At 37.7% G+C, this 15,871-nt stretch overlaps 1 protein-coding gene across 1 annotated transcript in view; it reads left to right on the top strand.

Annotated features, from left to right (window-relative positions):
• OSBPL11 (oxysterol binding protein like 11) overlaps nt 1-15,871 on the top strand; it is a 101,951-nt gene that overhangs the window by 70,040 nt on the left and 16,040 nt on the right. Inside the window, exon 11 of the mRNA XM_082625802.1 lies at nt 2,052-2,234. Within this exon, the coding sequence (XP_082481928.1) occupies nt 2,052-2,234 (183 nt within the window). The remainder of the gene's footprint in view (nt 1-2,051; nt 2,235-15,871) is intronic.

Below are 15,871 nucleotides of genomic sequence, written 5' to 3'. Positions count from 1 at the left end.
GACAGAGACAGCCTGGCCCACGAATCCTAAGATATTTACTTTCTGGTCCTTTATAGAAGTTCACTAACCCTGCATTAGACTGTTAAGAAGAATTGTTTTAAGCAAAATGAGGCGAGGCCCTTCTTCCTCCTTATGCTCCTTCTGCAAGTTCCTCATGGCCTGCCTTTAGCATGTGCAATTCTTGTTCCCTGCCCCAGTTCTTGTCACGATGCTCTTGCTGTGTAGCTGCACTAAGCAGCAAAGACCCTGTGTAACCCAGCACGCATGAACAGGGACCTAGGGCTTGTTACTTTTTAAGTGGAAAGGCTTGTGAAGGAGATAATGATAACTTGAGAGATTGTGGCAGTAAAAGAAAGATCAAGTGAGAAACGGATTATTATTTCTCAGTTTGCAGAATATAGTTCTGGGTATATGTGGTTGGAAGATGGAAGAGGTAAGTGTTCAGTGTCATCTCTTCATATCATGTTTGGCTACAGATAAATTTTCAAGGAAGGCAACAATGTTGGCAAGTGGGATCAGAGAGGAAACATGGATGTCACAAAAAACATTCAGTCAGGCAAAAACCCTTAGCAGTGTAGTTATTTAAGTTCAAACGCTTTGAGGTATAACCTAGAATTCCCACTCCTGCTGTAATCAAGCAGACTTGTAGTCATGGTGTTCTTTGTGTCCAATGAGCTACAATTATGCCTAACGTTTAATTTTGGATGTTTGGTCTGCTCTTAGATTCCAAACCCTCGTACACTTTGATCTCTAAGATCTGGCTCATTTGCTTATTGGCTCCTACACCTCTGCCTTGAGCTCTGAATTTGTAGACCATTCACTTCTCCTGCTTAAAAACTATGGACTTCCTAAATTCAACTACAACCTTCTGCTTCCCAGGCCCTTAGCTTATATCTGGCAAACGCTACTTATGGTTCCTGAGCTGTCACCTGAACCTGGGCTTTGGTTCTTTGGATTCTGCCCCCCAGCTTTTTTTAATATTCATTCATTCATTTATATTTTGGCTGAGCCTGGTTTTAGTTGCGGCATGCGGACTTCTTAGTTGAAGCATGCATGTGGGATCTAGTTCCCTGACCAAGTATTGAACCTGGGTCCCCTGCATTGAAAGTGTAGAGTCTTACCCACTGGACTACCAGGGAAGTCCTTGGATTCTCTTTTGAATCCACATAAACCATAATCCCTGGCACACTGGCCAGAACCTAACATTTGCCCACTATTCTTTGAGTTCTGAACCTCTGTCGAATCTGACCCTGTTGTTGTTTGTGTCTGACAGTGAACATAAAGTACTTCATTAAAAATAATTAGACCTGTTTCTATTCCAGCCTTCATTTGAGCTGCATCCTGTCTGTCTGTTGATAATCCAGCCAGATAACTCATTAAACTTTCAACAACATTAGTGCTTGAGTTCTCTGAGTTTTGTGTAGATAGTGATAATTTTTGTATACCAGTGCTCTTTTTGTCAGGAGAATTAACAAATGTTTAATGTATCTTTTATTTTTTTCTACCTCTTACTGATTTGTCTGGTTTCTATATTTAATTTAAAATTAAGCTTATGTGGTTTTATACAGAATCTATATATCCAGAATTTAAAATATAGGGACTCTAAACTTTTAAATAGGACTAGTTTGAAAAAAAGTTGAATAGGCTGTAGTGTTGTAACATTTTTATACTGTAATAAAAAAGAAATGTTAATATTTTTCATATTCCTAGTTTTAATATTATAATGGTTGTTTGTAGCAAGCATTTAAAATACCACACTTTGTGATCATTTATAGTAACTAAGTCTCCAGTTTGATTCCTAGTATTCTTTCTCAAATTAAATTGATGTTATTTGAAAAAATTATCTAGGAAACTATCAGGGATTTACAAAGATTTTGTAACCGACAAATTGACTTGTAATTGTAACTGACTTTGGCGCTGACAAATTGAAGTGATATGTGTAACTAATTTAAACAGAATTCACAAAGTACATTCTGGGTTTCAGACTTCCTAAGAAATAAGCAATATTACTTACTAGAGCATATCTTTTTTTTTTTTCTGCCTGCTTCTAGGGTTACAGGTGAAGTAAAGCACAACATCACCAACACTGTTGTATGCAGAGTACAAGGGGAATGGAATAGTGTTCTTGAGTTCACTTACAGCAATGGAGAGACAAAGTACGTGGACTTGACTAAATTGGCAGTGACGAAGAAAAGAGTAAGACCTCTGGAGAAGCAGGACCCATTTGAATCCAGGTATGTCATCCTTGCATCCATCCAGGAAAGAGTCAGAAACTCTGGATCCTAATCTAAGCCTTTTCACTAACTTCCAACCCTGGGCAAGTCACTTCACTGCTTTGCATCAGCTTCCTCATCTATAAATTGAAAGTATTGGTTTGATCTGATGCCCTTAAACCCTGTACCAGCTATGACATTATGTGATACATAGTCACATTTTAGTAAAAATAAAACATTAACTGGGCAAAAATATTAACATTTAGTAGTCAAAGGATTACTATCCTTATAGTAATAAAGGATATATAAAAACGCTTCCAAATTATTAACAAAAAGATCGGTACCCCAGTAGAAAAATGGGCAAAGACACAAAGAGGTAGTTCACAAAAATAGAAAAAAAAAATGCCCACTAAGAAAATGAAAAATTGTTTAGTGTAATTAGAATTCAAAGAAATATAAATTAAACAATAAGACAAATTCATTTTTTAAAATGGTATCTCTTTTGGAAAAAGTATGAGCAAATGGACATTTTCATATTGCTGGTTAGAGAGGTAAACTGCTACAGCCTTCCTAGAGGGTATTTTGGCAATATAAGTCATAGGCCTTTAAAAGTAAATGAAGTGGATCTATATGTGTTAACAAGGTAGTCTCCAAGATATATTGGCAGTGGTTGCTTCCAGAGAGGAATACTGGGGTCTGGGATAAGAAAGAGACTTACTCTTCACAGAATGCCCTTTTGTACTGTTTAAATTTTATATCATGTGGAAGTATTACTGTATCAAATACAAGGAAGCATTAAACATCTTAAGATCACATAAATGAAACCAAACAATTTATAAGTAGATGTGTAAAGGGATTTAATACCTTTTAACCAAAAACTCAGGTTCGGTCAAAAAATAAAACAGCAATGATTGAAAAAAATTCTTCTATGGGTGTATTTAGGGTTTATTTAGGAGAGTTTGTCAAGGTTTGGTATGTGGACCCCTGGGGCCCTTGAGACCTGTACAGGGGGTCTGCAAGTTGAAAAAACTTTCATAATAATGCTAAGATATTATTCGCCTTTTTCTCTCTGTTTGCACATGCATTGGTGATACAAAAGCAATGGTGGGTAGCACTGCTGGGCCTTAGCACCAATCAAGCAGTGGCACCAAACTGTACAAGTAGTCATGGTATTCCTCACTGCCATGCAATGTTTTTCTTTTCAGCCTTGCAATTTTTTAAATACCATTTTCTTTTTAAAATGTGCTTGAAAAGCAGTACAGATTATTTTATTAAATCTGGAACATTGATTACCTGTCTTTTTTAATATTCTGCATGACAAATTTGGAGTATACATAAAGCACTTGTGTTAGATAATAAAGAAGTACAGTGGTTATCTGGAGGAAGAGCACTTGTTCAGTTGTTTGAGTTACAAGCAAATTACCCTTTCTTGAAACACTATTTTTACTTAAATGATTGACAGACAAACTAAGGCTGTTCTAATTTTAATGTTGGGCAGACATTTTCCTTATAAATGAATGATGTGAACATGGCACTTCAAGGAAAACAATTGGCAGTATTTTTTTTTTTTTAAGATGTTGGGGGTAGGAGTTTATTAATTTATTTATTTTATTTTGCTGTGTTGCGTCTTTCGTTTCTGTGTGAGTGCTTTCTCTAGTTGTGGCAAGCGGAGGCCACTCTTCATTGCAGTGCATGGGCCTCTCACTATGGCGGCCTCTCTTGTTGCGGAGCACAGGCTCCAGACGCGCAGGCTCAGTAGTTGTGGCTCACGGGCCTAGTTGCTCCGCAGCATGTGGGATCCTCCCAGACCAGGGCTCGAACCCGTGTCCCCTGCATTAGCAGATTCTCAACCACTGCGCCACCAGGGAAGCCCGGCAGTAGTTTTTGCTAATAATAAAATTTAAATGGAAACAACCTAAGTGCCCATTCACAGATAAATGGATAAGGAAGTTGTGAGGTATATATTTTATATATATATATATATATATATATATATATATATATATATATATATATATAATGGAATATTATTCAGTCCTTAAAAAGATGAAAATCCTGCCATTTGTGGTAACATGGATGGATGCTTTATGTGAAGTCAAGTTTCAGAGAAAGAACAAATACTGTATGATCTCATTTACATATGGAATCCAAGGGAAAAATAAAAAACACTGCACTGTTGATGGGAATATAAATTGGTGCAGCTGCTATGGAAAATAGTATGGAGGTTCCTCAAAAAACTATGTACTCCCATGTTCACTGCAGCATTATTTATAATAGCCAAGATATGGAAACAACCTAAGTGTCCATAAATGAATTAATGAATAAAGGAAATGTCTCTCTCTCACACACACACACACACACACACACACACACACACACCACACAATGGAATATTACTCAGCCATAAAAAAGAATGAAATCTTGCCATTTGAGACAACATGGATGGACCTTGAGAGCATTATGCCAAGTGAATTAAGTCAGACAGATAAAGACAAATACTGTATGATCTCACTTATATGTGGAATCTTAAAAAAACAAAAACAAAAACCAAACAGCTCATAGATACAGAGAACAGAGATTGGTATATTGCTGAAATGCCAGAGGTGGGCAGCTGGGGAGTGGGTGAAATGAATGAAGTAGGTCAAAAGGTGCAGACTTCCAGTTTTAAAATAAATGTCATGGGAATGTAATATACAACATGGTGGCTATAGTTAATAATACTGTATTGCATAATTGAAAGTTGCTAAGAGAGTAGTTCTTAAAATTCCTCATCACAAGAAAAAAATTTTTTTGGTAATTATGTACGGTGATGGATGTTGACTAGTCTTATTGTGATGAACATTTCACAGTAATACAAATATTAAATCATTATGTTGTACACCTGAAACTAATATAATGTTACATGTCAACTATACCTTAATAAAAAATTAATTTAAAAAATTCACAGAAAAGGAGATCAGACTGTGGTTACCAGAAGTGTGGGGTAAGGAGTGAAGGAATTGAGTGAACTTCCAGTTATAATAAGTACTGGGGTTGTAATGTACAACATGATGATTGTAGTTCACACTACTGTATGGTATATTTGAAATTTGTTGAGGGAGTAGATCTTAAGAGTTCTCATCACAAGGAAAAAGGTTTTTTTTCTATTTCTTTAATTTTGCATCTATATGAGAGGATGAATGATGATTAACTAAACTTACTGTGGTAATCATTTCACAATATATGTAAGTCAGGTCATTATGCTGTACACCTGAAACTGATACAGAGCTGTATGTCGATTATATGTCAGTAAAAGTGGAGAAAAAGAGACTTCGCTGGTGGTCCAGAGGTTAGGACTCTGTGCTTCCAGTGCAGGGGGGTGCGGGTTCAATCCCTGGTTGGGAAGCTAATATCTCATGTGCCACCTGGCACGGCCAAAAAAAAAAAAAAAAAAAAAACTGGAGAAAAAAGTGGAGCTTTAAAGACAGATATCAAAATTTTGGAAAACTTGTATCTGTCACAATAAACTGAAAACTTCCCTAGTAAAGAGTTTTCTGATGAAATTGGTGGTGAAACTAATGAATGTGATCTTTAAAATATGATAAAGGGCTTCCCTGGTGGCGCAGTGGTTGAGAGTTCGCCTGCCGATGCAGGGGACACAGGTTCGTGCCCCGGTCTGGGAAGATCCCACATGCCGTGGAGCGGCTGGGCCCGTGAGCCATGGCCGCTGAGCCTGTGCGTCCAGAGCCTGTGCTCCCCAGCTGTAGAGGCCACAACAGCGAGAGGCCCACGTACCACAAAAAAAAAAAAAAAAAGATAAAATATGTCAACATCTGGAAGATCATTTTTCAGATGACCAATGCATGTTATTACAAAATTATGCACGGGTAAAAATTTCATTCAGGGTGCAAATTAGACCAATGGATTTCCATGTAGCAGAGCATGAAAAATTCATTGACAGTTTTCTGTTTCTACATTGCAACTAATCTTTTAAAAGCAACTATTTGCTGAGTTTTAATATGGTATCAAAGAACTGAGTTATTTGAAATATCTATTAAAATATTCTTCCATTTTCCAGCTATATGTCTGTGTAAAGCCATATTTTCCTTATATACTTTAAAACAATATGTATCACAATAGATTGAATGTAGAAACAGATATAAGAATCTGGCTATTATTGAACCAGATGTTTAAGAGATGCTGCTGTATTCTCTTTGCTAAACTTTTATTATAGATTTTTGTCTACATTCCTGGGGGTTATTGGTCTTTTGTTTTCTTTGGAAGAAAGTTTTTAACCACAAATTTAGTATCTGTAGTACCTAGGGCTATTGATGTTATCGGTTTCTTCTTGAGCAAGTTTTGGTAGTTTGTGTCGTTCAAGGAGTTGGTTCATTTAATTTTTCAAATTTATTGGCATGTATTTCATAATATTTCCTTATTCTTTTAATGTGTGTAGGATCTGTAGTGGCCCCACACTCATTCCTTGTATTGGTGATAACTTCTTTTCCTGATCAGCGTGATTAAAGGTTTATTAATTTTACTTAAAGAACTAGTTTTTGGTTTCATTGACTTTTCTCTATATTTCTGTTTTCTTTTCCATTGATTTCTGCTCTTAATTCCTTTTTTCTGCTTATTTTTTGCATCACTTGCTATTCCTTCTTCTAGTTTCCTAAAATAGAAGTTAGGGATTTCCCTGGTGGCACAGTGGTTAAGAATCCGCCTGCCAATGCAGGGACATGGGTTCGAGCCCTGGTCCGGGAAGATCCCACATGCCGCAGAACAACTAAGCCCGTGCACCACAACTACTGAGCCTGCGCTCTTGAGCCCATGTGCCACAACTACTGAAGCCTGCATACTTAGAGCTCATGCTCCGCAACAAGAGAAGCCACCACAATGAGAAGCCTGCACAACACAGCGAAGAGTAGCCCCTGCTAACCGCAACTAGAGAAAGCCCACGCTCAGCAACAAAGACCCAACACAGCCATAAATAAATAAATAAATAAATTTAAAATAGAAGTTAGGTCAGGGTCAGCAAACTTCTTTTTGTAAAAGGCCAGAGAATAAATATCTTAAGCTTAATGGGCCAGATAGTCTCTACCACAGCTACTCAATTCACCCTTTGTAGTGTGGAAACAGCCACAGACAGGAAACGGATAGATGTTGCTATATTAAAATAAAAGCCTATTTACAAAAATGAGCATCAGACCATAGTTTGACCCCTGGTTTACATCACTGATTTTTCTTCTTTCATAATATAAATGTTTAATGCTATATATTTCCCTCTAGGTCTGCTTTATCTATATCCTGCAACTTTTGAACATTTATTTATTTATTTGTTTACTGAAGTATAGTTGGTATACAGTGTTGTGTTAGTTTCTGGTGTACAGCAGAGTGATTCAGTTTATACATATAGTATATACATATTGTTTTTCATATTTTTTTCATTTTGGATTATTACAGGATATCAAGTATAGTTCCCTGTGATAGACAGTAGGACCTTGTATCTATCTTATATATATATTAGTTTTATCTGCTAATCCCAAACTCTTAATTTATCCCTCCTCCATCCCTTTTCCCCTTTGGTAACTATAAGTAGTTCTCTAAGTTTGTGAGTCTGTTTCTGTTTTGTAAATAAATTCATTTGTATCATTTTTTATTTTAGATTCCACATATAAGTGATACCATGTGATATTTGTCTTTCTCTTTCTGACTTGTTTCACTTAGTATGATAATCTCTAGGCCCATCCATGTTGTTGCAAATGGCATTATTTCATTCTTTTTTATGGCTAAGTAGTATTCCATTGTATATACATACCACATCTTCTTTATCCATTCACCTGTAGATGTACATTTAAGTTGCTTCCATGTCCTTTTTTTTTTTTTTTTTTTTTATTCACACTTGTGGGTTTGTTTTTTTTTTGACCATGCCCTGCGGCATGCAGGATCTTAGATCCCTGACCAGGAATTGAACCCGTGCCCCCTGCACTGGGAGCATGGAGTCTTAACCACTGGACCGCCAGGGAAGTCCCCCGCTTCCATGTCTTGGCTACTGTAAATAGTGCTGCTATGAACATTGGAGTGCATCCAATTTTTGAATTATAGTTTTCTCCAGATATATGCCCAGGAGTGAGATTGCTGGAACATATGACAACTCTATTTCTTGTTTTTTAAGATCTCAGGGGACTTCCCTGGTGGTCCAGTGGTAGGACTTCGCATTCCAATGCGGGGGGTGCAGGTTCGATCCCTGGTCAGGGAGCTAATATCCCACATGCCTTGGGGCCAAAAAACCAAAACATAAAACAAAAACAATATTGTAACAAATTCAATAAAGACTTTAAAAATGGTCCACATAAAAAGAAAAAACTTGATATTGTTTTCCGTAGTTGCAGCACCAGTTTACATTCCCACCAACAGTATAGGAGGGTTCCCTTTTCTCTACACCCTCTCCAGCATTTATTATTTGTAGACTTTTTGATGATGGCCATTCTGACTGGTGTGAGGTGATACCTCATTGTAGTTTTGATTTGCATTTCTCTAATAATTAGTGATGTTGAGCATCTTTTCATGTGCCTATTGGCCATGTGTTTGTCTTCTTTGGAGAAATGTCTGTTTAGGTCTTCATCAAAGATACTGATCTGGCTTGTAATTTTCTTTTTTGTTATTTTTGTCTGGTTTTGGTATCAGGGTGATGATGGCTTCATAGAATGACTGGGAGTGTTCCCTCCTCTTCCATCTTTTGGAAGAGTTTGAGAAGGATCAGTGTAAGTTCTTCTTTGTATGTTTGGTGGAATTTCCCAGTGAAGCCATCTGGCCCTGGACTTTCGTTTGCTGGGATTTTTAAAAAAAATTACAGACTCTATTTTACTTCTAGTGATTGCTGTGTTCAAATTATCTGTTTCTCGATTCAGTTTTAGTGGGCTGAATGTTTTTAGAAACTTGTCTGATACTGCTGAACTGAATGAATAAGCATTTTCAGAACTCTAATGGAAAACTGATGAATTCATAAAAGTGCTAACAAAAGATCAAGATGAAAAAAAATTAATTACATGGGACTGAGTGAACTGATGAGGATGATTATAATTTTTGTGACTTTCTGTCTGAATAAAAAAAAAGAAACTTGTCTGTTTTTTCTAGGTTGTCCAATTTGTTGGCATATAATTATTTATGGTATTCTCTTAATGTTTTTTTTTTATTTCTGTGGTATCGGTTGTTATTTCTCCTCTTTCATTTCTTATTTTGTTTATTTGGGTCCTCTCTCTTTTCTTCTTTGTGAGCCTGGCCAGAGGATTGTCGATTTTGTTTGCCCTTTCAAAGAGCCAGCTCTTGGTTTTATTGATTTTTCTCTATTGTTCTTTTTTTTTTTTTTTTTTTTTTTTTGTGGTACGTGGGCCTCTCACTGTTGTGGCCTCTCCCGTTGCGGAGCACAGGCTCCGGACGCGCAGGCTCAGCGGCCATGGCTCACGGGCCCAGCCGCTCCGCGGCATGTGGGATCTTCCCGGACCGGGGCACGAACCCGCGTTCTCTGCATCGGCAGGCGGACTCTCAACCACTGCGCCACCAGGGAAGCCCTCTATTGTTCTTTTAATCTCTATTTTATTTATTTCTGCTCTGACCTTTATTATTTCATTCCTTCTGCTAACTTCAGGTTTTGTTTGTTCTTCTTTTTCTAATTCTTTTAGATAGTAGGTTAGGTTATTTATTTGAGATTTTTCTTGTTTTTTGAGGAAGGCCTCTATTACTGTGAACTTCCCTCTAAGAACTGCTTTTGCTGCGTCCCATAGATTTTGTATGGTTGTGTTTTTATTGTCATTTGTCTCAAGGTGTTTTTTAATTTCCTGTCTGATTTCATCATTGACCCATTGGTTTCTTTTTTTCTTTTTTTTTTTTATTGGAGTAAAATTGCTTTACGATGTTGTGTTAGTTCCTGCTGTACAATGAAGTGAATCAGCTATATGTATACCTATAACCCCTCCCTCTTGGACCTCCCTCCCCCCCTTCCTCCACATCTAGGTCATCACAGAGCACCGAGCTGAGCTCCCTGTGCTTTACAACAGGTTCCCACTAGCTATCTATTTTGCACATGGTAGTGTATTTATGTCAAACCTAATCTCCTAGTTCGTCCCACCCTCCCCTTCCCCCACTGTGTCCACATGTCCATTCTCTACATCTCCGTCTCTATTCCTGCCCTAAAAATAGGTTCATCTGTACCATTTTTCTAGATTCCACATATATGTGTTAATATACAACGTTTGTTTTTCTCTTTCTGGCTTATTTCACTCTCTATGACAGACTCTTTGTCCATCCACATTTCTACAAATGACCCAATTTCATTCCTCTTTATGGCTGAGTAATATTCCCCTGTATATATGTAGCACATCTTCTTTATCCATTCATCTATTGTTGGACATTTAGGTTGTTTCCATGTCCTGGTTATTGTAAATAGTGCTGCAGTGAACATTGGGGTACATATGTCCCTTTGAATTATGCTTTTCTATAGGTATATGTCCAGTAGTGGGATTGCTGGGTCATATGGTAGTTCTATTTTTAGTTTTTTAAGGAACGTCCATACTGTTCTCCATAATGGCTGTATCAATTTATATTCCCACCAACGGTGCAAAATGGTTCACTTTTCTCCACACCCTCTCCAGCATTTATTGTTTGTAGATTTTTAAAAAAGAAATTTATTTATTTATTTTTGGCTGCGTTTGGTCTTCATTGCTGCATGCGGGCTTTCTCTAGTTGCGGTGAGCAAGGGCTACTCTTTGTTGCAGTGTGAGGGCTTCTCATTGCAGTGGCTTCTCTTGTTGCCGAGCATGGGTTCTAGGTGCATGGGCTTCAGTAGTTGTGACATGTGTGCTCAGTAGTTTTGGCTTACAGGCTCTAGAGCTCAGGCGCAGTAGTTGTGGTGCACAGCCTTGATTGCTCCGCAGCATGTGAGATATTCCTGGACCAGGGATCGGTTTTATTTTCATTACTCTAGGAGGTGGGTCAAAAAAGATCTTGCTGTGGTTTATGTCAACGAGTATTTTTCCTGTTTTCCTCTAAGAGTTTTATAGTGTCCAGTCTTACATTTAGGTCTTTAATCCATTTGGAGTTTATTTTTGTGTCAACGAGTATTTTTCCTGTTTTCCTCTAAGAGTTTTATAGTGTCCAGTCTTACATTTAGGTCTTTAATCCATTTGGAGTTTATTTTTGTGTGTGGTGTTAGGTGGTGTTCTAATTTCATTCTTTTACATGTAGCTGCCCAGTTTGTCCAGCACCACTTTTTTCTTCTTTTTTTCTTTTTGGCTGCGTTGGGGCTTCATTGATGTACATGGGCTTTCTCTAGTTGTGGCAAGCAGGGCCTACTCTTCATTGCAGTGCACGGGCTTCTCATTGCAGTGGCTTGTCTTGTTGTGGAGCACGGGCTCTAGGTGCACGGGTTCCAGTAGTTGCGGCACACAGGCTCAGTACTTGTGGCTTGTGAGCTCTAGAGCGCAGGCTCAGTAGTTGTGGCTCATGGGCTTAGTTGCTCCATGACATGAGGGATCTTCCCAGACGAAGGCTCAAACCCATGTCCGCTGCATTGGCAGGCGGATTCTTAACCACTGTGCCACCAGGGAAGTCCCCGAACATCACTTATTGAAGAGGCTGTCTTTTCTCCATTGTATGTTCTTGCCTCATTTGTCATAAATTAGGTGACCATATGTGTGTGGGTTTATCTCTGGGCTTTCTATCCTGTACCGTTGATCTATATTTCTGTTCTTGTGCCAATATCATATTGTCTTGATTACTGTAGCTTTGTATAGTATAGTTTGAAGTCAGGTAGCCTGATTCCTCCAGCTCCGTTTTTCTTTCTCAAAATTGCTTTGGCTGTTCGGGGCCTTTTGTGTTTCCATACGAATTGTAAAGTTTTTTGTTCTAGTTCCGTGAAAATTGCCATTGGTAGTTTGATAGGGATTGCACTGAATCTGTAGTTTGCTTTGGGTAGTATAGTCATTTTCACAATATTTATTCTTCCAATCCAAGAACATGGTATATTTCTCCATCTGTTTATGTCACCTTTGATTTCTTTCATCAGTGTTTTATAGTTTCCTAAGTACAAGTCTTTTGCCTCCATAGGTAGGTTTATTCCTCAATATTTTATTCTTTTTGTTGCAATGGTAAATGGGGTTGTTTCCTTAATTTCTCTTTCTGATATTTCATTGTTAGTGTATAGGAATGCCAGAGACTTCTGTGCATTAATTTTGCATCTTGCAACCTTACCAAGTTCATTGATTAGTTCTAGTAGTTTTCTGGTGTCATCTTTAGGATTTTCTATGCATAGTATCATGTCATCTGCAAACAGTGACAGTTTTACTTCTTCTTTTCCAATTTGTATTCCTTTTATTTCTTTTTCTTCTATGATTGCCATGGCTAGGACTTCCAAAACTATGTTGAATAAGAGTTGTGAGAGTGGACATCCTTGTCCTGTTCCTGATCTTAGTGGAAATGGTTTTGTTTTTTCACCATTGAGTATGTTGTTTACTGTGGGTTTGTCATATATGGCCCTTATTATGTTGAGGTAGGTTCCCTCTATGCTCATTTTCTGGAGAGTTTTTTTTTTTTTTTTTTTTTTTTTGCTGTACGCGGGCCTCTCACTGTTGTGGCCTCTCCCACTGCGGAGCACAGGCTCCAGATGCGCAGGCTCAGCAGCCATGGCTCACAGGCCCAGCCGCTCCGCGGCATGTGGGATCTTCCTGGATTGGGGCACGAACCTGTGTCCCCTGCATCAGCAGGCGGACTCTCAACCACTGCGCCACCAGGGAAGCCCCACTGGAGAGTTTTTATTGTAAATTGGTGTTGAATTGTGTGCAAAGCTTTTTCTGCATCTATTGAGATGATCATATGGTTTTTATTCCTTAATTTGTTAATATGGTGTATCACGTTGATTGATTTGCATATACTGAAGAATCCTTGCATTCCTGGGATAAATCCCACTTGATCATGGTGTATGATCCTTTTAATGTGTTGTTGGATTCTGTTTGCTAGTATTTTGTTGAGGATTTTTGCATCTATGTTCATCAGTGATATTGGTCTGTAATTTTCTTTTTTTGTAATATCTTTGTCTGGTTTTGCTATGAGGGTGATGGTGGCTTTGTAGAATGAATTTGGGAGTGTTCCTCCCTCTGCAATTTTTTGGAAGAGTTTGAGAAGGATAGGTGTTAACTCTTCTCTAAATGTTTGATAGAATTCGCCTGTGAAGCCATCAGGTCCTGGACTTTTTTGTTTGTTGGAAGATTTTTAATACAGTTTCAGTTTCATTACTTGTGATTGGTCTGTTTATATTTTTCATTCTTCCTGGTTCAGTCTTAAAAAATTGTACCTTTCTAAGAATTTGTCCATTTCTTCGTGGTTGTCCATTTTATTGGCATATAGTTGTTTGTAGTAGTCTCATAATCCTTTGTATTTCTGTGCTGTCTGTTGTGATTTCTCCTTTTTCATTTCTAATTTTATCAATTTGCGTCCACTCTCTTTTTTTCTTGATGAGGCTGGCTAAAGGTTTATCAATTTTGTTTATCTTCTCAAAGAACCAACTTTTAGTTGTATTGATCTTTGCTATTGTTTTCTTCATTTCTATTTCATTTATTTCCACTCTGATCTTTATGATTTCTTTCCTTCTACTGACTTTGGGTTTTCTTTGTCCTTTTTTCTCCAGTTGCTTTAGGTGTTAGGTTAGATTGTTTATTTGAGATTTTTCTTGCTTCTTGAGATGAGATTGAATTGCTATAAACTTCCCTCTTAGAACTGCTTTTGCTGTGTTTCATAGGTTTTGGGTTGTCCTGTTTTCGTTGTCATTTGTTTCTATGTATTTTTTTATTTCTTCTTTGATTTCTTCAGTGATCTCTTGGTTATGTAGTAGTACACTGTTTAGCCTCCATGTATTTGTGTTTTTTACAGTTTTTTTCCTGTAATTGATTTCCAGTCTCATAGCATTGTGGTCAGAAAAGATGCTTGGTATGATTTCAATCTTCTTAAATTTTCCAAGGCTTCAGTTATGACCCATGATGTGATCTAGCCTGGAGAATATTCTGTGTGCACTTGAGAAGAAAGTGTATTCTGCCACTTTTGGGTGGAGTGTCCTATAAATATCCATTAAATCTATCTGGTCTATTATGTCATTTAAAGCTTGTGTTTCCTTATTTATTTTCTGTTTGGATGATCTGTCCGTTGGTGTAAATGGGGTGTTAAAGTCACCTAACTCTTATTGTGTTACTGTTGATTTCCCCTTTTATGGTTGTTAGCATTTGCCTTATGTATTGAGGTGCTCCTTTGTTGGGTGCATAAATATTATTTATAATATAAATATTTATAATTATAATTATATAATCTTCTTCTTGGATTGATCCCTTGATCATTATGTAGTGTCCTTCCTTATCTCTTGTAGCTGTCTTTATTTTAAAGTCTATTTTATCTGATATGAGTATTGCTATTTCCCCTTTATTTTGATTTCCATTTGCATGGAATATCTTTTTCTATTCCTTCGCTTTCAGTCTGCTTGTGTCCCTAGGTCTGAAGCATGTCTATTGTAGACAGCATGTATATGGGTCTTGTTTTTGTATCCATTTAGCCAGTCTGTGTCTTGGTTTGAGCACTTAATCTTTTTACATTCAAAGTTATTATTGACGTGTATGTTCCTATTACCATTTTCTTAATTATTTTGGGTTTGCTTTTATGGGTCTTTTTCTTCTCTTGTGTTTCCTGCCTAGAGAATTTCCTTTAACATTTGTTGTAAAGCTGGTTTGGTGGCGCTGACTTCTCTTAGCTTTTGCTTGTCTGAAAGGCTTTTGATTTCTCTGTTGAATCTGAATTAGATCCTTGCTGGGTAGAGTAATCTTGCTTGTATGTTTTTCTCTTTCATCAGTTTTTGGTTTTATTTATTTGTTTGTTTGTTTGTTTGTTTGTTTATGGCTGAGTTGGGTCTTTGTTGCTCCTTGCGGGCTTTCTCTAGTTGCAGTGAGTAAGGGCTACTTTTCATTGTGGTGTGCGGGCTTCTCATTGCAGTGGCTTCTCTTGTTGTGGAGCACGGTCTCTAGGTGTGCCAGCTTCAGTAGTTTTGTCTTGCAGGCTCTAGAGCTCAAGCTCAGTGGTTGTGGCACACGGGCTTAGTTGCTCCACGGCATGTGGGATCCTCCTGGACCAGAGCTCGATCCTGTGTCCCTTGTATTGGCAGGTGGATTCTTAACCACTGTGCCACCAGGGAAGCCCTTCTTTCACCACTTTAATTATATCCTGCCCCTCCCTTCTGGTCTGCAGAGTTTCTGCTGAAAAATCATCTGATAACCTCGTGGGGATTCCTTTGTATGTTATTTTTTGTTTTTCCCTTGCTGCTTTTAATATTTTTTCTTTGAATTTAATTTTTGTTAGTTTAATTAATATGTGACTTGGTGTGTTTCTCCTAGGGTTTATCCTGTATGGGACTCCCTGCACTTCCTGAACTTGGGTGACTATTTCCTTTGCCATGTTAGGGAAAGTTTCCACCATAATCTCTTCAAATATTTTCTCAGACACTTTCTTTTTCTTTTCTTCTTCTGGGACCCCTATATTTCGAATCTTGGTGCGTTTAGTGTTGTCCCAGAGGTCTCTGAGATTGTCTTCAATTCTTTTCATTCTTTTTTCTTTTTTTCTGCTCCTCAGCAGTTATTTCCACCCTTCTGTCT

The sequence above is a fragment of the Mesoplodon mirus genome (genome assembly GCF_964341445.2).
Source record: "Mesoplodon mirus genome assembly, chromosome: 6".
NCBI lineage: Eukaryota > Metazoa > Chordata > Mammalia > Artiodactyla > Ziphiidae > Mesoplodon > Mesoplodon mirus.
This window is presented reverse-complemented; position numbering and strand designations above follow the sequence as displayed.